The following is a 23590-nucleotide window of genomic DNA, read 5'->3' on the forward strand; positions in this document are numbered from 1 at the left end:
CTTCCTTAAAATGGACCACTGAGAGAGGTAGAGGCAGACCTCTGTATTATCTTCTTCTATTTCCTGAAGCTCAACCCCTTTATTTCAAAGGAGGTTTAACAGAAGAATAGGATTCATCTGACATGGGTTTCAAGAAACTCACTGCCTCATATAAACAGGACTGCCTCACTGAACTCAATCAAAGCTTTCTCTGCAATCCTGCTACAACCTAGGGGCTGCAGTGGGAATGATATAAGGCACTGAGAAACACCTGAGGCGGAACAGAGACTTGGCCCAAATCAATAACTCGGAATTCCTTCACATACACACTTTAAAAATTTTATTTATATAAAAAACTCATTTGTTTTTAAAAGCGTTAACAAGAAAGAGAAAGGGGCATGGAGCAGAGAAGACATGTCCCATGGTAGTGTTCGGTGGGGAGGTGGGGTTTTTGGTTCTTCTGGAATTGAGTGTTTAGTGTTTTATAGTCTCACAAAAAATTTAAAAAGGTCCCCAAAGCCCATATCTGTACTGATACCCATAACCCCACCGAAAAAACAAAAGAGCACCAGAGGAAAAGGAAAGAGACAAAGGTGGAGGAGGGAGAGGGGGACCAAAAGGAGACCCAGTTCAGGCCAGGACCCACTCCCCTCTGTGCAGTGTACATGCTCCTGGGGTCACTGAGAGAGCAAAAGGCTCCCCTCTACCAGCAAGGGGTGGAAGGAAATAGGGCCCCCAAGCTTTAGGGCAAGGTGGTTGGGTACTTCTTCCCAGCCCAAAAATCAACACTTGGGGTGGTCTTCCAGTTGCATTGAATGTGGCCTTGAATTTTAGTGAGGGAGGAAAAGGGTAAAACAAACAAACAAACAAAGAAACAAACTCAATCCACATAGCAGCTATCTCTTTTGCTACCATGCTCAAATGCACTGAGCTACAGAGGGGGAAGAGAGCCTGGACTTCCCAGAAACCCTTCAGAGATGATGTTGAAATTTGGGAACCTGGGGATCATGTCTCACACACACAGCACCCCCCCCCCCCCCCCGCAGCCCAACATTTTAAGATTTATCCAAGTAGGATTATTGCTGGAAATCCCAGCTTTCACTGCTGGGTGTAAATGTGTTAAGGCTGAAATAAAGGGTCATCCTCCCCCCAAACCAAAAGGACAATCTGGGTTCCTCTAGGTCCTAAGATCCTATTACTTGATCTTCTCTTAGCTTCAGTGGGGAAAACAACAAAATCTAATATGCAAAATCATTGGAAATGAGGCTGCTTCGGCAAAGAAAGGCACATGGGGGGAGGGGACCACCCCAGGCCAAAGGCACATGGGAGAGGCAAAGCCAGGGCAGCCCCCCTGCACAGAATGAGGAAGGGCAGGAGCTATGTACATAAAATTCCTTCTCTTGGTCAACCAACCCCCCAAGTAAATCAAAAGGAGAGGGGAAAGATAAAGGGGTTTAAAAAAAAAAGGTTTTAGAGCTTCCCACCTCAACTTCTGACCAATACCTTGTGTACATTTCTCCCTACTTCCTAGCTGAGGGAGTTGACTTTATGACCTCATTTTCCCTTCCACAATCTTCCAACATATTCCCCCAAGAACATTCTCTTAACAGCACAGCTTGGATCCCCTTCCTAAGACTTCTGAAGCAGATGAGGCCATTACATCTGGGGTAGGATGAGGAATGAAGGGTAGAGACAAGACTCAACAGAGGGCGGCAGCTACTCACTAACAGTGAGTTAAAGAGTAAAAAATCCTTAGATGGTCCCTGCCCTGGAGAAAAAGGTCTCCTATTCTGAAGGATCCCTTGTGTGAGATACCTCCTTCCCCAAATGGAATGTGCCAATGTTACCAATATTCTTTGCTTCAAAACCAAAATATCCATTAGGAATAGGAGGAGGGAAGAAAGAAGAATTCTCTCTTTGCCCATTAAAAAAAAAATTTCCTTCCTCACACACCAAAAAAAAAAAAAAGAAACAAAAGGAAAAATCAGTCAAAACATGAGAGCTTCTGATGGATATCAGATATATTGAAACCAACTTCTAATTCTTCCCATGGCTTTCAATGAAGAATCTCAAACTTTCTCCCAACCTCCATATAGGACCAGTAACTCTGGGGAGAGCTGGCAAAAGAAAGAATCTGCAGCAGTTTCTCAAGGCAGGAGAAATTGAGGCATCCTATGCAAGTGACTGAGTCAGACTCCTTAGGAGAAACCAGGGTCAGGGAGGGAAGGGCAGGCATCATGGAAGAGATTGGGACTGAGAAAAGGAAGGCCAGCCACATAGGGCTGAGAGGGCAGGAGGCAGCCTGGCAGTTGGCACAATAGTCCAGCGAGGGAAGGGGTAGAATCATCAGTCCATTTCACCACCAAAAAATAAAAGCACATATATTATAAACTCAGATGAAGCTTGAAACAGTGGTGCTAAATCTTCTGCTGTAGGGGAAAAAGAGAGAAGAGGGTTAAAAGGGCTGGAGTGAAGATAGTCAAGATGTAAATCTGGAGAAAGGAAAAATAGCACCCAACGGAGCTTCTGATCATCAGCTGAATGACCCAGCCTCCCAGGTGCATGATCGTCACAGAATCCCCAAAGCCCCATTATGGCCAAAGACATTCTCTGGCCAAATCTGATCGGTTTGATTGACCCCCTGCTGGCACACAAAGGTCTGATTCGAGAAGGACCTCAAATGTGGCTGAAGGACATACCATGGGGGGATAAGACAACTGGTCCCCCTCATCATCCACAACCAAAACATCCACCTCTTCCTCCAGTGAATCCTGTCCTTCCTCCTGCTGTAAACACATGCAATTTGTTAGTATGGAAAGCGAGATGACAGAAAGCCATGTTAGTACATGCCAAACCACAGGTAGGTTTTAAAACTTCTGAAGTGAGCAGTAACACAACTCGAAAAGGGATGAACTTTCCGAAAATGGTAGAGACAGACGGAAAGCATATAGTAGATGGAGATTGACAGATGAGGGTGGTATTAGTCATATAAAACATGTGCTTGCAGCAATCTTTTCCCTATCTCTGGTATATCAGAGGGTCCAAGAAAACTCAAAATGACAAAAAACAGATCTCTTTTTTTCTTGGAGATCTTATTGAATTTAAATCAGAGAGAATGGTGAGTGTGCTTTCAAACAAACATAAACGCCATAAAACCTAGAAGGACAAAAAACAGACTCAGATTAGATGGGCTAGCAGGATCAAAGAAATATTTACCATTAAGGGTGTTCCTTTCAATGGCTCCATTTCACCCAGGTCTCCAGATCGGTCCAGTGTCCTGTTGTGGTCTCCCCTCTCATTCAATGTGGCATAATTATCTAAAAGAAAAATCACACACAGATGTACCTGCTAGTACCTAATCAAATATTCATCAAGCCTTTTTATATCCTATGCTAAACAAATATTAGACTGTTTCTGGCCTCAGTATATTTGGGAAAATAAAACTACCTTAATTTAACATTGAGCATCTAACTATATGCTATGTTGAATTGTTTTTGAAATTATTTATCATCAACTATGTGATATTGGTTAGTAGTGAGCTGTAACAGAGGGCACTGGCAAAGTGCCCTATAAGTTTAATTCAGATAGGCAGAGAAGGAGGGCACAGCAAGTGTAGGAGTACTAAGAAAAAGAGCAGTATTGTACATAGCAGTAAAAGAAATCAGACTAGCTGGATCAGAGGATGAGAATGAATAAAAATGGGAAATGAGGATTGCCAGGGAGAATGAGGTTAGTCAGGGCCTTAAAAATTGGGCAAATGAAATTGAATTTTATATTACCAGCAATTGTGAGAATTCTATTATTTCTGGCCAGTTAAACCAACTGGGAGGAAAAAAGGGTGAAATGAGAGAGTATAGATCTAGACAACCTCCCCCAATCCTGAAGAGAAGCTGCTTTCCCTTATTTAGGAGAATCAAAAACAAGAACCTTACCTGATGATTTGGTATTTGGGCCCATGCTGCTCATCTGAATTTCCTCTCGGTCAGGTTTTTTATCTAAATAAAAACAAAAGGTGGCAAGTCAAACACTGAGCACCCTAATTTCTTGCTGTCATCCCCCCCCCTTCATTAAATGAAAGAATAATCCAAATCACTAATAACAGAAATGCAAGTCAAAACAACTCTGAGGTTTTATCCCATATTCTGCAAACAAAAGATGGGAAGTGTTGGAAAATACTCCCAACTCCATTTTTGCAGAGACTGTAGGTTGACAAGTATTACACACTATACATTATTTCCAGATTTTTTTTGGATGGAATCATCAACTACACCAATTTTTTCCTCTTCTTTTTCTGTAAAAAAAATATGCTATTTATTATAGGGGATGGCTCTCTAGAAGGATGAAAAAGGTTATCTGAGGAAACTACAGTGGGGGAAAAAAAATGCCAACACTTAAACAATCATTTAGACCTAAGACTTTAAAGGGATATTCCTGAGAATAGAACTATTAGGTCAAAATAAGACTATTTTAAGGAGTATTTAAAGATTCCTCTTCTTAAAATTCTGCCAATTTGAAATTTCACCAGTAAAGAATGAATATAGGTGTTTCTTCACAACCTTATTGGCTTGGAAGGTCTTTCAGTTTTACTTCCATCAGTTTGCGTCAAAGTTGTTTTAATTTGCACCTCTGATTATTAGTGATTTAGCACGCTTCCAAGTGAAGACCTTGCATTTCTTTTGAAAATTGTATGTTCCCATCCACCATTTATCCATTATGCACTGACTAATCACAATTGACTATCATATTAATTCGCATGGAAATAGCCTTCACTACAGCTTAAAGCAGTGATGCCAGAACCTTTCAGAGATGAGGTGCCAGGCCCCACCCCTCCACAACCAAGTGCTTACCCCCCACCAGAGACTGAGTGGCATGCCACCACCACCACCGCCACCCCAGGGAGGGAGGGAGCATGTCAGGCTGCTGGGCAGAGGATGTGAAAAAAATGTAGTCAGGAATGATGGGGAGGGGGAGGGGAGCAGTTCTATCTTTGGCACACATGACAGATTCACCATCACTGGCTTAAAAGGATTTATGCAAAGGGAAAGAAATCTTAGGCTAGGAAATATCCCAATCAAAAGAAAATGCATTAGTTCATTAAGCACACTAGCAAAGAAGGGGTTTGTAAATCTAGGGTTCAACATCTTGGAGTCACTAAGATGCCAGTTTAGAGAACCAGTAGTTTCTCCTTCAAAAATAAAAATGGTAATTCATCAAGACAGACATGTCTCTGTCAAGCTAATTCTCTAAGAATCATCTAACCTGCATAAGCTCTAGTATTTTTTTGCAACCAAAAAATGAAAATAGTGTAGACTCATGATGGCAAACCTATGGCTGTGTGCTAAAGATGGCATGCAGAAACCTCTCTGTAGGCATGCGCAGGCTCCTAGCTTGGTCTGGCTGACTAGGAGCCTGGCCTTGTCCCCAAATGCAGGTGGTAGGGCATTCTATTCTCTCTACCTTCTCAGGGACTGAGAGCCAGGCCCCGCCCCATGGAACCTGGCTCCAGCCCCACCCCAAAATGTTGGGGGGAGAGGGAAGCACTGAACAAAGTCAGAGGGCAGGGCCAGGGCACACAGTCGGGGGATGGGTGGGGCATCCCTAAAAAGTTCCAAAAGGTTTGCCATCACTGGTCTAGACCACCCAGAAAATAACTGCATTTGTACTACTTTCTAAAGAAGGAGCATTCTGCAAAACAGTATGAATAGATTTGGGAGAAGAGCAGAAAGAGATGTGTTATCTTACCTGATTTTTGGTTCCTGTCAATAAGAGGGAGGGTACTATCATCATAAGAGTGGCTGCTTTGGCTCCGAGAAGCATTATTTAGATTGACCTAGAGACAAATGTACAATTCATACTAATTTAATTTATAAACTTCTGAGTTTACAGCAAACCATTTATCCTCATGTTCTCTTTATAGCACTATTCCCAAATTTAACTCAACTTTTTTTTAAAAAATCACAAATAAATAGGGAAATTAATAGACCAAATACAATACAAATACCTTTCCAATAAGGTTCCTGGATTAAAGTGGCAGAGTTAATGGTGTCTATAAATAATTAGGTCAAAGTTTGAATGACTATTTCTCTTTATGACCTATACTGATTCTGTAGAATAAATAGCTTTGGCAAACTGCAGGTTAGATTCCTTTACAGTAGAAATGTTGCACTAGGGTTTAGTTACTTTTGAGGCCATCACAATATGAAAAAATTGAGAATGATTATTCTCTCTCAAAGGAGGAACTAATAAAAGAAACATTTGCAGGTATAGAAAGTAAGGGCTGCTAGGGTTGCTCAGTGGATAGAGCCAGGTTTGGAGATGGGAGGCTCTGGGTTCAAGTCTGCCCTCAGACGCTTCCTAGCTGTACAAGTTATATTAACCATTACTGCCTAGCCCACATCGTTTTTTCTGTTTTGGAACCAATACTTAGTATCAATTCTAAGGCAGAGGTTAAGGTTTTTATTTTGAAGGGTTATAAAAAAAATAATTACTTTTTCAATTACTGGCAGAGTCCTAAATAAAGAAGAATAATTGTGATAGGAACACTGTGAATGAAGAGAAGACAGTAAATATAAGCAACTGTTCCTAGACTGTTCAATACCTGAAAGTCTGATTTTTTCCATCCTTCCTTCTCCAGTGGCTTCCGAAGTTCCTTGTACCCCCAGACTGTCTGTAAGACAAGTGCTGCTGCCCGAACCTCCTTTTCAGATCGACTACTATAAATAGGAAAGAAATAACCAAAACAATGCTTTGGCATGAAAGTAGGAAAAGAAAGAACACACCGTCCTTCCCTTCCCAAAACATAGGGGTTATCTGAGCACATGCCACAATGGGCCAGGTCTTGTTTGTTGGATTAATCCATCACTTTTGTTCTTGATGATGGTATTAAAGAAAGTAGAAGACCATGATAATTGTCCTCCATGATATCTACATCTATCTTAAAAGGGCCTTTTCCTCTTAATCAGCTTTTGGGGAATGAAACTCATTTTACACTGAAGGAGACAACGAGAGACAGAGAGTGTGGTGGGGAAGAGAGGGGAGGAGACAGGGGATGCTACTGGCATGGTGGCATATGAAGGTGGCCCAGAGAAGAGCCAAAGAACAAAAGTAGAAGGAAATAAAGAAGGTGCCTCTCAAAACCTTTCTCACAATGGAGGTTCAAGACAAACCCTGATTTGTTGATCAGCACCAGCTTCTCAATGCCCTGGGTCTCTCGGAGTTTCTTGGCAGCCTCCAAGTTCTCTGCAATAACTTCATTGATAGTATTCAGAACTGAGACTACAGTATCCTCTGAGAAGTTACGGGAAGAGCCCTGCTGACCTGGCAGGTTCTTGACCAGATTGGGGATCGCGTGCTTTCCTGTAACATTGAAAAAGAAGACTGATGAGGAGAGATGCAATTCAAAAGGCCATAGACTTCTGTATTCAACTATATTAACCTCAAGAAGCTGTCAAATACTGTCCCAATTAAAATATTCTTTGTTCTTCCACAATTATCTTCTTGCAAAAGGGCAAGGGACCCAGAGGCACCATGGGCTTACTCTGCTTGGCCGAATGGATAGTGCACTTCCCCTACTGCAGACTAAGGCAGGGGAACTAGGCCTTATGCTCTTTGTTCACAGCTTTGGAGAATTGGCTGTCATAACCCAGCTGGCTTCAGAGCTCCAGCTTCACAAGCTTACATAACAAAGGTCTACTCCCCAGCCCATCTTACCAATCAGCTCCTTATTTCGTGCATCCACAGCCAGATTACGCAGCGCTCCAGAGGCAGCTTTCACCACTCGTTCATGCTCATTGGTTAAAAGGTCAGCGATAGCAGAGAGTGCCTTCTCTTGACGCAGAGCTGAACGGATGTACCGACCATACTACAAAGTATCCAATCAACAAGCATTTTATTAAGTACCTACTATATACTAGGCACTGATTAAGCACTGAGGATATGAGCTGGAACAATGAAACAATTCTTATCCTTGAGAAGCCTGCATTCTAATAGAGGACACATCACAGATAAGTAAAACATAGGACATCTACAGAATACACAACCCAAAATGGATACAAGGATGCAACTATTCATTAGATGTGATCAAGAAAGGCTTTTTGTAGAAGACATCACTTGAATTCCTTGAAGGAAACCAGACCAAGGTGAGTGGAGGGAAGTGATACAAGTCAGACCTGAATTTTAGGAAAAATAATTTCTGGTGGCTCTAAGGATGTGTAGAGTAGGGGGAAGAGGCTCGAGACAGGAAGGCCAAATGAGACTCTTAACAATAGTCAAAGTGAGGGTGATGGAAATCTGAAGAAAGGTAATAACTGTATGAGCAGACAAACAAAAAGAGATGTGGAGACAGATATAAGATTTGGGAAATGAGGGTGAGGAACCAGAGATGACACTGACATCATAAGCTTGGGTAAACGGCAGGATGGGGATGCCCTCCAACTGTTAATAGAGGTTGAGGAGAGGAGGCTGAGAGGTGGGTGGGTAAATAGGTTGGTTCAAAATGCCCAGCACACAACTGGTGACATGAGATAAGGAGAAAAAAACATTCCAGGCATGAGAGGTAGCCATTATAAATGCAAGGAAGCACAAGAGAGAAACTATAAAGGGGGGAGTATGCTAGACACCAGAAAATAAGGAGAGCAAAGCAGAAAACAACTGAAAAGGCAGGAAGGGACCAGGCTATGAAGGGATTTAGATTGTAAAGGGGGAAATGCTACATTTGGTCCTAGAAGTAAACAAAGAGCTCCCAAAGTTGCTGAGGAGAGGGGGCAATGTGGTCAGACCACTTGGACAATGAGTGACAAAAGTGGTGTGGAAAGAGACTCAGGTCAAAGAGTCCAACTAGAAGGATATGTGATAGCCCAGATAAGTGATGAAGTAGGTGAGTATCTACAGGGAATACAGATGAAATTTCAGAAAAGAGGAGACAGTTTTGAATTCTGCTCTAACTGCCTAATAGTGGGGGCAACCTGACTAAGAAGTCAGGAAAGACTGGATCAAAGGTTTGTTTTGGCAAGGGAAAAGGCCACCTTTGAGTGCTATGAGAAGAAATGGGGGAAAAGAGAGCTCTTGGAGGAAGCTTTAAGAAGAAGAATAGTTTCATTGTGGAAGTGAGAAGGACAGTGAAGCCATTAGGGATCTGTATGCAAAAGAATTACCTTGCTGAAGTGAAGGCTGCTGAGATTAAATACCATAAATTTAAAGTGGATCCAATAAACAGTTTTGATTTTTTTCCAACTTCACCCAGTAGTAAATGAATAGGAGCAAAAGAGGCAAATGATGAAAATATCTAAGGTTAAGATTTGGCAAGTCATGACTAGTAATAGAACACAAAAGCCCAGAGTGAAGGGTAACCAAGAGGGTGGTCAACAAGGTTCAAAGCTCCTGAGAAGTCAAGAAAGATGATGCTAATGAGGAGGTCATCATTCTGATAGTTAAGAGCTCCCTTGGTAACTTTGAAAGGAATAGTTTTAGTTGAGTGATAAAGTTGGAAGAAGCCAGATTACAGAGGACTTAGGGAATGAGAAGACAAGAAAAATCTATTCTCTAGGAGTTTGGTCAGAAAGAATGTTAGGCTTAAGTGATGATTTAAGAGCAGGGAAATATATGTGATTATAGTCTGTACGGTAGTTGAAAGACCATGAGGAAAAAGGCTGGAAATTATTATATGTTATAACCTCTTTTTCCCTCCACTCTACGAAGATTACTTACCGTCCATCGGCCAGCACACAAATTTTGGATGGCTCCAGCAGAAGCCTCCAAGATGGCAGGGGTTCGGCTCTCCTTAAGAAGAGAAATATATATACGGACCACCTCGGGCTGAAATAAAAGCTCATAGCCTGCATGAGAGGGAGAAGAGATATTACAATTCGCTCCCCAAAAGAGTTCTCATTTTGATGGGATATGATGGCAAATAAAATACTTCCCCAATTCATAAGGACAGAAATTCATATGACCACTTCTATTGCCTCTTGGAAGTAAGACTTCTAAAATAGAAGTGGGGAGCCTAGAGCAATGGTGACATAGATAACAGTCATACTTTTTTCTTTTCTGCCTCATGATATTCCTCTTTTTTACCTCCAGGTATACATGTCTTGGGCCTACATTTTAGTAACTGTTTTTTGTGGAGTTCAAAGCTAAATAAGTTACTATCTACTGGCTCTAACTCAAATCAACTCAGTTCTGCCTTCTACCCATTCTTACACTTGGTTTCCTAACAGATATAAATTCCAGTAAATAAACCTCAACATCTGGTCAACACAACAAGAGTTGTGAATTTGGGACTGAGAATGTTTATGAGATTTTATTCCACTTCCAAATCACCTTCAATAGCTTAGCTAGAAGCCATCTAGGATTTTTTCAGTCACTACACAGTGTTTTGCCAAATAATAGGTACAACCATGGTGAAAGTAAAAAGAACACTAGTCTTACAATCAGGAGATGGGTATTTATAACCCATCTGGGCTGTAAAACTTACTGAGCTGTGTGTTTTTGTGCAATTCCCTCTTCACAGTGACTTAAATATCTTTCAATCTCAATTTCCTGAAGTGTAAACTGAAAACTCTTACACAGATTATATCAAAGGTACATTGTGAGAAGACGCTTAAAAAACTTCAAAAAGCTACAGAAATTCAAATCAAAAAGTTGATCACAGACCCAAAGAGGGAAAGAGTCCAAATTCCATACGAAATCTACACAAACAAAAGAAATACAAGGAAATGGCTGTGGAGGCACTAGCAGCAGGTGGGACTATAAATCAAAAAAGACCTAATGTAGGAGTTGGCACTTCAGATAAACTTTTTTTTTTTAAACCCTTACCTTCTGTCTTGGATCAATACTGTGTATTGGCTCCAAGGCAGAAGAGTGGTAAGGGTTAGGCAATGGGGGTCAAGTGACTTGCCCAGGGTCACACAGCTAGGAAGTGTCTGAGGCCAGATTTGAACCTAGGACCTCCCATCTCTAGGCCTGGTTCTGAATCTACTGAGCTACGCTTCCCCCTCAGATACACTTTTAAGAAAGCTACAGATTCTAAATGTAACCCAGGTTACAGGTTTTTTACAGTAAATTCCAGGTATGGGGGCACAACTTTTATAAAGGCATGAAGATGGGAAGTAGAATGTTGTATATGAGAAACACCAAGTAGGATCACTAAACCACAAAGCATGTGAAGGAGCGGAATGTGTAATAAAATTGGAATTGTGGAGGCTTTTCACTTCTTGAAGAGTTTGTATGTTATCCTAGAGACAAGAAGATGTGGTAGAATCAATACAGTCACAAAGCACTTTGGGAATATTAATTTGGCAATTATGTGGGAAAAGTATCAGAAAAGAGAGACTGGAGCCTGAAAGAACAATTAGATATGGTTACAACAGTCTAGGATTCCTATAAAGTTAAGATGTCCTAATAAAGGAAAGTGCTTACCTCGAGCAGGACTAGTTCTTTTGGGAAAATCCACTGTATCTGTAGTCGGGTCTTCAATGGGCTTTTTCCCTGTTTAAAAATGAAAAAAGGTAAAAGATAAGAAAGCAAGCAGTCCAAACTTGGCCTTTCTTCTTATTCCTCCCTTCCTTCAATGTGGATGAGTCAGAGATACTCCTACCATATACAACAAAGACTCTTTGGAGAATAAACCAAGAGCAAAAGAAAGCCAAAGGTACTAGTTTCTCCTAGCAGAGTCATGCAAAAACAAGGAGAGTGGTGTGGACCATAGCCATATAACTATTATCACAGCCTTAGGTGCTGCCAGGAAATAGCATGCCAAGAGCCATTAGTTGAACCTGTTCATTGGGCTCTCCATACTGTATTTCCCCTGCATGCACCCAAAGGAAAGGATTAAGAGGGAAGGACTAGAAAAGCTAAAACCAAAACATGCATATTAGATGTAGGCAAGCCCCTCAAAAGAATCCACTCACCTCTGGAGAACCACTCGTCTTCCAGTGCAGCACCCAAGTGAAGAGAGGAGGAGAGACAGAAAGGGAAGAAAATGGAAGGATGACAACAGGACCACAATCAGGCAGGAAAGCACAGACAGAAAAAGAACATAGGTGAAAAGGGAAGAGTTGGGGATGGGGGAATCCCCAGATGAGTAGGATTCTCTTCCCATCACACTACCCCCAGTCAAAATCATCGCCACTCCCAGGACAGCAGGGACAGACATAATAGGGGAGACAGCAGAACAGGGAGGCTATTGCAGCGTTCCAGTCACCCAGATCCTGAGCTTCTCAGCTTGTGGCTACCATCAGGGGAGGAGAGGGCTCCTTTCCTAACCATTCCCACAACAGAAGCAGGTAGTGGGAGCTAGGTCTCACCTTTGCCCTTCTTAGACCCAAAGCAGCTGGCAGCGTGAGGCCCTGTGTTGTTGGCAACATTAGGAGGACTTTCCTGGTATCGCTCTGCTTGTGGGATCTCTCGATGGACTTGATATGACAGGTTCCGTAGAAGGCAGACACAGTTCTCCACCAGCTGAGGGAATAGGGAATAGTAAGGGTACAGAGAATATACAGTAAAGACAATCTAGCTATTGAGAAGATGTGAGTCACAGTGACCTATGTGTTGTATGACCAGACCTCAAAGGTTCTGCCTAGGCCAATACCTCTAGGGGGCTCTCAACACATAAATGCCAGTCCTAATTGCTCCAACTCTTTTGGGAAATGAACAACAATGTGAACTTGAATTAGCCTAATCATGTAACTCAACTATGTACTTCCTTCATACCTCCAGAACCCCAATAAAACAAATTCCTCAGTTTTTTAATCAGAAGGTAGGAAACCACCTGTCACAGGAGGAAGAGATAAATGAGGAGGAACTGGTCATCATTCTCTTTCTCCTAGATTATCAGACTATAACAGAGAACAAAGGTCGGAGTAGATGAGGTCATTCAGACACATGCCGCCCTCTGGGGCCCAAATGTTTCTGTGAGGAGAGCATCCACACCGCTATCTTCTTCAGCCCCTTCTTACCTTGCTGTCTGAGTCTTTTTGTCCAATCTCTGCCTGAACAATGAAGATCAGGGCATCCACCAAGCCATCGCACTCCCGAAGTTTTCGGCGGGCTTCACTGCGTTCTGAACTGACATTCCTGTGGGGAAATGGGAAAAGTCTAAAACTTCCCAAATTCAGAAACCCTCCTCCCCCTTCTACTTTTTTGAAATCTGAAAACAGTTCTTCCCGAATAAGCAACAAGTCAATGCCTTTGTTCTCTTCTATAATACTTAACATTTCATGACACAATTATCCTTGTACTTTCTTTCTTTCTTTTTTGTTTTTTAAAGCCCTTACCTTCCATCTTAGAATCAATACTCTGTATTGGCTCCAAGGTAGAAGAAAAGCAAGGGCTTAACAATGGGCATTAAGTGATTTTCCCAGGGTCACACAGCTAGGAAGTATACTGAAATCAGATTTGAAGCCAGGACCCCCCTCTAGGCCTGGCTCTCAACCCACTGAGCTATCCAGCTGCCCCACCCCCCACCCCCCGACCAATTTCAAAAGATTCATATGATGAAAATATAGGCATATGGACCAGCAGAGGAACCTGGTATCTACCCAATTGCCTTTTCTGGTACTAATATCCTCTGTGATTTTTCTTTTAGAATCAGTCAATGAACATTTAGTAAGTGACTACAACATACTGTGCTAACTGCAGGGGATACCAAGAAAGGCAAAACAATCCCTGCTCTCAAGAAGCTCCCAGTCTAATGGAGACAATGTGCAAATAATTGTGATCCAACAAGATAGCATTACTAGGATGAGGAAAGGCTTCCTGTAGAAGGTGGAATTTTAAATGGAACTTAAAAGGAGCCAAGAGACATTCTTGATATGGGGAACAGCCAGGGAAAAGATGTTGCGTGCCTTATACAAAGACAAGAAAGGAGGCTAGTGTCAAGAAATAGAGAGAAGAGTAACATAAACAGACCTATTCTTTAGAAAGGTCAGTCTGAAATCGGAGTGGAGAACAGACTGTGTGAAAAGACATGGTAAGAAGACCGACCAACCAGCAGGCTACTACAGCAATTGAAGCATGATATGAATGAGGAGCTAAGAATGACACCTATGTTGCAAGTTTGAGGGACTGGGAGGATAGTGGTGATTTCTCTTAAAAACTAATCCCTAAGTACCCCTAAAATCATGTTTGCTCAAAGATTTTTTATTGTTTTTCACCTACATTTCCCAGTGTCATATCCCTAAATACCACTGCCCCATCCCATTCATACCAAGGTAGTAGATTCCAAATCTAGCAGTTTTATTAATGCTGCTCATTTTAATCAATTATCTGTTCCACATTGCATCTCTTTGTTATCCAGTTTTAATTACAAATACTTTGATCTCGTGAAGCTCCATCTTTTTCAGTAAGGTTTTCCAAATTCTCTCCTACTCTATCAGTGGTATCTTTAGCAATGTTCATCTAATAAGAAGAATTTGCTGCACAGAGCTTTATATTTCCATTTTGCAATTTCCTTTTAGTTGTGATGAATTTCTCTAGGAAATGGTGGTATCTAGGTCTTCACTTCTGCTCATTTCTCCTTTTTCAGAATTCATAGCTGATTTACACCTCAGTTTAGAACTGCTGTAAACTGTAAACCTTTATTGATCACAATAGTGTTAAACACAAACAGCAGAATTTGAAAAGAGTTCCACATCTGTAACTAATCAGTTTCTGTCAAGATATACCATAACAGTGTCTAAAAAACTTTTGGTCTCATTTTTTTTAAACCTGAGCAATACATTTCCCAAAGTGTTTTTGCCTTCACCTCTTCTGTTCACCATTTTTGTCACTAAGTACAAAGACATACATTTAAAGTACTCCAAAAGTTTCAGTGCATCTTTAAGTTGAAGACTGCACCAAGACTTTTGGAACACTTTGCATATTGTTGTCAATTTAAATTTCTTCTAAAAGGAGAATCTATGAAAAGATAGCTTTTGGCACGGTTCCCCCAGTTATCAGCTCTCTGGTTACTGGATAAAGGATTAATGAGTGTTTGTATACTGCCTAAAAACTGTGGTTCTTAGAATGAGAATGCCATGGTCAACTTTTAGCAATAAGTCTCTCCACAGGTAATAAGGCTGGTCCTGAGAACATCTTGTCTGATTGTAAGGTCTGTGCTCAAATGCTTTCTAACTTTTATATTCCACTGGCAAAGCTTTTCAGTGCCAGAGCAGGAGTTTTTTTGGTGCCTAACAACAAAGTATTTCACATATGGATAGTTCTTATAGCCTCTCTTATTACCTGAGGCAGCCAGCTGTGTTGGTGAGCACTGACTCCCATTCAATATGACGAGGTTTACAATCTTCATTAGGCTCCCTCTCCCAGCCAGAATGAGGGATGATCACTTCATCAGTCAAGGCATGAAGTGCATGGTCCACAATCTCCATCTTGATAGAGTCATGAGATGAGAGGTTCCAAAGTGTTCCTGGAATATAAAGATCATAAGTTATCTCTTTAGCATTGCTTTCCACAAATATACCAAGCCAATGTTGGAAAGAATAAATGGAGGACTTTTGTGCTCAGTGTACTATCAATACTGATATTTCTCAAAACTGAGATCCTCCCCCCAAAAGGAAAGCAACTTGGGAGTGGGGGAAAGAAGGAAGTAAATGCCTTTTTCCCTTTGAACATTTACTAGAAGAGGATTACTAGATTGGCTAATTCTCCTTTAGCCACTTTGTACTTACCTGTGATAACTTCTGTGAGATCCATGTCACGGGCCTTTCGAAGAAGACGAACAAGTGCAGGAACACCATCACAATTCTTTATGGCAATCTTGTTGTCCTGGTCCCGACCAAAGGAGATATTCTTGAGAGCCCCACAGGCCCCATGGTGCACCTCCTTTTTGGGGTGGTCCAAAAGACCCACCAATACGGGGATACCCTTGAGTTTCCGCACATCGGTCTTCACTTTATCATTACGATAACACAGGTGCTGCAAATAGGCAGCTGCATTGGACTTGACAGCATCCAAGCGGAAGCCCAGCATGGCAATCACCTCTGGCAATTCTGGCTGCCTCCAGTTGGGAGGTGGAGGACCTCCCTTTCTCAGGCTGTCCAGACTTGCTAAACTTCCCCTTTCATGTTGAGCCAGGGGGGCCCAGTAGTATTGGTCTGGGGGCACTTCCTCACCAATTATATCTTCATAGCTCCTAAGTGATTTTAGAGAAAAGTAAACATTAACCAATAGGGTCTAGTTTCTTCTTAATATACCATCCTTGAAGTATGAATTAGGAGCACTTGCTAACTTTTTGTATTCCTAAGTCTAATAGACAAACTAATGATCTGACTTGCTGAACTGATACTGACCAGCTTCTCTTAGCATAGTGAAAAGGGTATTTTTAAAAAGGATATGTTAATTCAACATCTTTAAAGTTCCTAAGCAAACACTTTTATTTACCTACTGCCCAAGTGGCAATGAATGGCATGTCAATGGGTAGAGAAAATGAGGTTAGTTTTAACTCACTTTAAACCTATACAAATTTGAGAAAACAGCAAACAGATAAAGTGATGACTGAAGAGCCCATACAAAAGTCCAGGAATGGAAGTTAAAACCATTAACTTACGTGTCTGGGTATTTTTTTGTCACACATCCCCACATCCCCATCTGTACAATTCGTGCTGGCAAGCAGCTCAGCAATGTACAAGGTATGGTTCAAATTTGGATTTCTTTTAAAAAGTTCACTCCCTTTCCATACATTTTGTTCAAGTGGAGCCCTCCTCAACAACACGGCAGGAATGGATGCCGGCCCACTAGTAAAGGTAGCAGGTGTTTTTCCTTAAAGTAAACCCAAATCTAAAGCAACGGAAAGAAAACCCTTGGACTTCAGTGCCCCAAACCAACCACTAGAGGGCGAAGCTACCCCATGATTGCTTATTCATAATAACCAGGAAGAGACCCAGTCACTCCGATGTCTGTGTGAGCTCATCCCATTTCTGGGCTGCCCCTTGGAGAAAGGAGAACCCATTGTTTGGATCTCTTACAAGAGGCCTACCATTTTACATGAGACTCGGGCCATAGTAATGTTCCAGCTACACAGGAAGCCCACAACTTGCCCTGTCCCAGGAACTTCCTAATTTTGCCTTCAAGTGTGGCCCTTCGTCAAAGAGGTCATTGTCCCCTAAAGGTCAGTGACCTCGACCATTTGGCCCAAAGTCATGCTGGTCACCACCATGTGACAAGACTAAAGTGCGCAGTACCTGGGTGTGGGCTCCCTGATCAGTCCCCAGCCAGAATAAAAGCCTGAGCACAAAACAGTCAATTCTACCTGCCTGGGAAGCTGCTGAGAATCAACTGGCATGCACACCTTTTATTAAATGCCAGTTGTCATTCAGACAAATACTCCTCTTAACTTGAGAAACATAAATTCCCAGATTGATTAGGAGCCCCACATACATAAGGCATTGGTAAAAAAAAAATAAAAAATGTACATGGGCAGGGGAGAAGAAAACAGTCTTGTCATAAAATAGATTTTGAGCAAGAAAGAACTCTTATTTAGCATGTACACTACTTTGAAGAACTAAATGAAAAATCTCTTCCCTGCACATCCAGTGTTGGCTAATGTAGGCCTGGAGGTCTCCTGACTGCCCAGGCCAGGGTTTTTTTAATATGCTACGTTGCCACACTGTTTAGACTTTGACCTTGTATCACTCTCCTAAGACAGAACAGGAAGCAGCAGAAATGTTCTTGCTAGACAAGCAGGTTTTTAATCCAAAACTATCCTGGCACACATCCAGACATTGGGCCCAGGAACCCATCTCTTTACATAAACTTTTCAATCCACTCACTATAGCACAGAATAAAGCCTTCGGTCCACACCCTCCTAAGGGCAATCATTTCTCACAAAAGAGAAACTCAGGAAATAGACCTGCCCCGGGGCCAACACCCTGGGGAGGCTCCTTCCTAGAAGACCACTACTCACCCAGCTCTGCACAATCTAAACCTGGTGTCCCTCTATGAATAATGGATGCGTCAGAGAGGAGGGGAAAAGACAGTCCAGAAGACAGTGAAATGATAGGTGACTCAGGTTTGGGTAAGAAGGCTTCCCTTTCTTTGACCCCATAATCAGAAACAAAGGCTTGTTTCAGATGGTCCCAGCCCTATGGTAAGATAACACCAACTGATTCTGGCATACTTCTAATTCTAAACTAATTCACTAGCTGTTATGGGTAAGGCACCTCACTGGGGATGGAAAAACAAAAGTAAAGGAGTACCAGCTCTCAAGCTTACATTTTACTGGGGAGTCCAGGGGAGGGGGGGTGAAAGGGGCAGATAAACAGAATTCGAGGTGGGATCCCCAATGAATGAAAGGTTCCAAGGAATGCTTGGAACCAAAGATGGCAAGTACAGAAGCTTAACATTAAATACAAGGATCTAAAAGACAGGCAAAGTGAATACAAAGTGAGGTATGGGAAACAACCCAACCTGAGTTTACTTAATTTGGAACATCATGGCAGAGATTTAGAGCTGGAATATAGACAAGCCCACATATTATAGATGAGGGAACCAAGGATCAGAAAGGTTAAGTGACGTGCCCAGAATCACAGAAAAGTGGAATATACAGCCAGGTTTTCCTGATGTCAGGTCCAGCATGTTCTCCACTATGCCACACTGCTAAGAACAAGTATAGGTCATATAAAGCAAAACTGTGAAACATTTCTAAGAGTCCTAAAATTAGCTGGTGTAAACAACGAAGATTAAGGATAACTACAAAAAACCTGGGTGTAGAAGCTATCCTTGGAAAAAATAAAATCTAAGAAGGAATAGGACTGCTATTTAAGAGGTATGGAATGATGATGGGGAAATGGAGAGGTGCTGAACTTATCACTGGGTTTCTGCTTTTCTTTTTTTTCTGCTAAGGAGAATGATCTTTGAACTGGGAAGGACAGAACAAAAATGTTAATAAGGAGTCGAAATACTAGATAAGGAGGAAGATAGCAAGAAAACACTTAATTGCCCTTGTTGACTTCAAGCCACCAGGCCTAGAAGAACTCCATCACATGACAGAAAGAATAGTCAGAGAGCACAGCTGAAGTGGATGTCCCAGTTTTCAAACAAAGGCCAAGAAAATGAAGCCTGAAAACTATTGGGTAGCCAGCTTGATTTTGGTTCTTGGAAAATTCTTATAATCTATTATTAAAGAGATAGCTGGTGAACATCTAGAACAGGGGGCTATATACCTCAAAAAGATTGGCAAACAAGAGCTAATGCTAGAGATATTTTTGCAAACACTTGGCAAAGATACCATTCTTGAGAGAAAAATGGAAAGGTGAGGGCTAAAAAGTCAGTGTAGTCAGTTGTTTTATTTTTTTAAAGTAGGGGATGGCGCAGCACAGAATTAGTGTTGGAAGGGACCTCAGAGTCTGATCCCATCTATACCATACTTTATCAAGTAGTCATTTATTAGGCAAACTAGGTAACACAATGGACAGAGCTCCAGGCCTGGAGATGAGAAACTCCAAATTCAAATCTAAAGTCTGACACTTACTGGCTGTGTGACTCCGGATAAGTCACTTAACTTCTGAGTGCCTCAGTTTTCTGATCTGTAAAATGGGGATAATAAAGAGCATCTATCTCCTAAGGCTGTGAAGCTCAAATAAGATAAAAATTGTAAAGCACAGAGCTTGACACATAGTAAGTGTTTGCTATTATTATTCTTCAACCTCCCCATGAAGATTCAGTAAAGGGGTGGGGAACCTAATTCCCCCAGAACAGAACAATCTATTTGATGTAAAACTAAAAGTTCTTTGTTATAAGAGATAGCTTTTGAAAGCAGAGGTGGGGAATGATACAGGTGAGATTTTAAGCAATACGAAACCAAAAAGATATCAATAAAAATCTTAAAAAACTCAAAAGAGAAAAAGTCACAGTCAATATACTTTGTTAAATCAGAATTAAGGAATGGTCTACAACCATGGTAAAAACAATTTGGTACTATGCTTTTAAAAGAGACTAATCTTTTAACCTGAATATCATTTATGACATCAGAGACAATAAGATAAGCATTTCCATTCAGGACCCCGATACGGATTTGTTCTCCTGTTATAAGAGAAGGCTTCCTATTGGGATAAAGAGTTATGGGAGAATTGGTGAGCTTTAGTAGAAATATTCCCAAAAAGGCAAGAAAAGAGCATCAATGATGTATTTTTTTTCAAATACACAAAACAAAACAGAAAGAAGTTCAGAAGGAAATACAGATAAGCAGGTCAGTTTTGTTACTATCGTGTTAACAACATACACTGGAACTGACTCCCAACATAATACATGATTCATTTTCTTTGTATGTTCTAATGTTCATGTTTCTTGATGTTTACAAAGTTCCCAACAAAAGGAAAAAACAATTTTTTTTAAAAAGCAGAGAGAGGTCTTCCCATCTCATTGGCTGGCCTTGCAATTGTACCCCTAGGTTGAAAAATACTTTTTAAAAGACAGAATGAGCACCTCCAGGAGTAGTTTGAACAGAGCAGTGCAAGTTCCCCTAAGTATATGCTTCCATAAGCTAACAATCAGGGCAACCATTGCTACAAGAAGGGTATATAACTGAATGCAGTTAGAGCCAGCAAGATGTTCCATGTTTCCCTGCCCTGGAATCACACAGGATTCCTTTGCATCTGGCTGCCTACCTGAGGCGTCGGCGGGGGTCAGATGGTGTCCCAGTGCGGCGGGCGGTGCCATACTCAGGCATCATACCATAGTCCAGATCATCATAGCCCATACTGCGCTGGTCATCCTCTAATCCATAAGATTCTGGATGGAAGCGATGCAGATCCACACTACTTCCACCCACTCGGACTTGGGGTTGAGGCCCATAGACATCTTGCCTGCTGGGGGCCCGATAGGCATCCACAGTAGGGCGGTACCGCTCCTCGATTCGCGTCACCCGGGACAGGCTCCCATAGTTGTCATTGCCGCTGGGGTAGCCATCTTCATAGTGACGGCTATAGCCATCTGGTGGATAATGGAAGTTCCTGGGGAGAGTGGCAGTGCCCGCCTGTCCTACATAAGGGCCAGGCCCCCCATTGCCATTCTTGCGGAAGTCACGACCCAAGGTTTGGATATAATTGTTAGAAACTGAAGAGCCATCCATAGGAAGCCCATCTGGTCCCATTGGGACTGGCTGCACCGTTCGTGTTGTCACGGTCTTTACTACTTTCTTAACCTTGAAGGGCAGAAGAGACAGGTAATGGAACCAGTTAAATGACAAAACCATTCCAGAGCTAAAATCTAGGTTGCTCTAAACCAAACTGAAGGGCTCACACTCCAATATACAGTCCTCAGAGACCCTTACTATGCAGGCACATTCACTACCCTGCTGCTGTACTTGGGGAATGAAGGGCCCACTCAGGTTGTAGCTACAGCTCTAAGAAGAGACCTTGGGTCACTGTGTCCTACCGTTTCACTTCACACTCTACAAAATCTCCCTAATATTATCTTCTATTAGCACTCTCATCCACTTTGGCCCATCATTCCCAGTAACCCCCCATCCCTCCCAACTTTTCCTCAAGTGTTGACTTACCGTAGTCTCTGTTCGTCGGGTGGTCCCATCATCAGAAGTTTCCACAGAAACAACAGACATTGCTCCCTCAGGATCCTCTTCTGTGTAGGTCTCCACAATTGGCCCTGGTTCTTGCATCCTGGGGATGGTGCTATACAGAAGGTGACTATGGTCCTGCATGAAATAAGTGGGGGAAGTTACTATGATATGCATGGCCCATGTGAACACTGATGTCATTAGAAAATGCAGCAAGAATAGAATCTCTTCATAAACTCCAAAATGTTTGGGATAGCAATGCTACTCCATATTTGGAGTTTACACAAAAGGCAAAGCTATAGTTTCTTAGGCTCTCCTCCCTTTAAGCCAGGCTGGAGTTGCAACTCCACTGACCCCTGACAGATAAAGAAATCTTTCATGCATTAGATCTTTTCATAAGTGATTGGTTTCAAGTGGTCCATCAAAGAGCAAGTAGTTTTCTAAAAACAGAAGTACAATTCCACAGAAAAGTCATGTTTAAATTGGGGAAGACTAATAGTAAGTGATGAAGAGTACTGAACTTACTAGAGTTCATTCTCAGGTATTTTAGATTTTTCAAAAATCACATATCAGGTCTATATTAAATTACCAATATGTTCAAACTAAAATGAGAAAAGAATAGAATGATGCAGGCTCCCTAAACTTGGAACACGTTACCTGGGGTCCGTTGAGTTTCAAATCTGAAAATTTTTGCCTCTCAAGGTCAGCATCGCCCACAAACCGGCCGTTCTGAAATGGACACCCACAGAAACAGTTTATACATATTCTCTGAAATACAAACATCTCCTTTTATTAAAGGATGAGACCTTAAAGAGATTATTACCACTCTGCTAACAATGTATACTAATGGTATTAGTAAATTCAGGGGGCCTATATTTGAATCCTGGCTGTCTATTACTGTATGACCTTGGACAAGTCCCTTCTCTGGACCTCAATTTCCTCATCTGTAAATGGGAGAAATTGGACTATATGCCCTCTAAGGTCCCTTTGAGCTATAAATCCATAATTTTTATTATTTTAAGTATCCAAATCTCCTGCAATTTTCACCTCAATTCTAGAAATAAGAAATAAGCCTGGGATTTAGGCAGGCTAGGACTGCGAGAGTAGTGCTTGGCAAAAAAAGCCAGGAACAGAGAGAATGAACACAAGTTCTCATTTTTGCTTGGAAGCCATGAAAATAAGATTTTAAAAGATCTAAGCTGTGTCCCCACCCCAACCCCCCAAAAATTGTAATCCACTGTTCCTATGTCATCCTTACTCCCCAGCCCTGTGGGAAACACCCATAATGCCCCTATAAATAGGCAGTTCTTTAAAGCAGAGAACATACTCTTACACACCAGGTATGAAGGAGAACCCAAATTGGTCTTAACGCACCAATCCCCATAATATCTTCACCACTGATTTCTAAAACTATTGAACAATCGATGACCCCTTTTCTAGGCTGTCTTAGGAAACCTTTTTTTTTTTTAAATCACATGATTTCATATCACCTAAAATGTATTTGCTAATCTCTCCTTCAAGGAACTTCATTCTCTTTTGGCCACAGAATAGAATTTAAAGGAAGCTAAAATTCATTAAGCAGGGACAAAAGACCTGACTACTTTGGAAGAAAACCCTACTCCATTATAAACATGCTTCAGAGAGAGGAAGTAAAACTGGATTTCTTTCAGTGGAGAGGAAGGGTGTGGTTTTTTTAGCCAAGTAAAATTCAAAGAAAAGACTACACTACACTTATGATCCTGGAATTCCCCACCATCTCACTGATTCCTACCAGTCCTACTCTGCCTTCTCAATATGATCTCTTCTCCAAAAGTAAATCAGTCCCCTTTTCGCTCCCTAAGAATGAGGTCTAAGCAGAGAATACTATAATAAGTAGGGATTTCTTAACTGGACCCTCATCTTGCCACTTACTTGACTGCTCTTTAGCATGTATTTTCTTTTCCATCTGCCTTCAAACTCAAATGGGCTGTTAGTGAAAAAAAAGTCCCACCTGTAGTTCTCTCAAGATTTGGTACTGCATATTAAGCAACGTCCCCCACACACAAAGGAAACTGGACGAAACCCCACAGATTGTACCACATTAGGGCCAGGCTAAAGAAGGAGAGG

The 23590-nt window shown here is 41.6% G+C and overlaps 1 protein-coding gene across 19 annotated transcripts in view; it reads right to left on the minus strand.

The window, feature by feature from the left end:
* Nucleotides 1–302: 302 nt before the first annotated feature.
* The window catches only part of CTNND1 (catenin delta 1), a 58734-nt gene continuing 35446 nt past the window's right edge, over nucleotides 303–23590 (minus strand). For 11 of the 19 annotated variants that reach the window (XM_056801706.1, XM_056801704.1, XM_056801708.1 and 8 more), the window contains 18 exons: nucleotides 22142–22213; nucleotides 21470–21622; nucleotides 20577–21112; nucleotides 15642–16105; nucleotides 15196–15379; nucleotides 12933–13050; nucleotides 12282–12435; nucleotides 11886–11903; nucleotides 11395–11463; nucleotides 9685–9812; nucleotides 7690–7840; nucleotides 7146–7335; nucleotides 6578–6692; nucleotides 5722–5809; nucleotides 3912–3974; nucleotides 3196–3296; nucleotides 2679–2765; nucleotides 303–2405 (listed from right to left, as the gene is read on the minus strand). In XM_056801706.1, coding sequence (XP_056657684.1) covers nucleotides 2397–2405; nucleotides 2679–2765; nucleotides 3196–3296; nucleotides 3912–3974; nucleotides 5722–5809; nucleotides 6578–6692; nucleotides 7146–7335; nucleotides 7690–7840; nucleotides 9685–9812; nucleotides 11395–11463; nucleotides 11886–11903; nucleotides 12282–12435; nucleotides 12933–13050; nucleotides 15196–15379; nucleotides 15642–16105; nucleotides 20577–21112; nucleotides 21470–21622; nucleotides 22142–22213 — 2700 coding nt within the window. In that variant the 3' untranslated portion in view covers nucleotides 303–2396. Of the gene's footprint in view, nucleotides 2409–2678; nucleotides 2766–3195; nucleotides 3297–3911; nucleotides 3975–5721; nucleotides 5810–6577; nucleotides 6693–7145; nucleotides 7336–7689; nucleotides 7841–9684; nucleotides 9813–11394; nucleotides 11464–11885; nucleotides 11904–12281; nucleotides 12436–12932; nucleotides 13051–15195; nucleotides 15380–15641; nucleotides 16106–20576; nucleotides 21113–21469; nucleotides 21623–22141; nucleotides 22214–23590 lie in introns of all 19 variants that reach the window. The other 8 variants (XM_056801710.1, XM_056801711.1, XM_007497493.3 and 5 more) reach the window with 4 other exon arrangements.

This window comes from Monodelphis domestica, chromosome 6 (assembly GCF_027887165.1).
Source record: "Monodelphis domestica isolate mMonDom1 chromosome 6, mMonDom1.pri, whole genome shotgun sequence".
NCBI classification, from domain to species: domain Eukaryota; kingdom Metazoa; phylum Chordata; class Mammalia; order Didelphimorphia; family Didelphidae; genus Monodelphis; species Monodelphis domestica.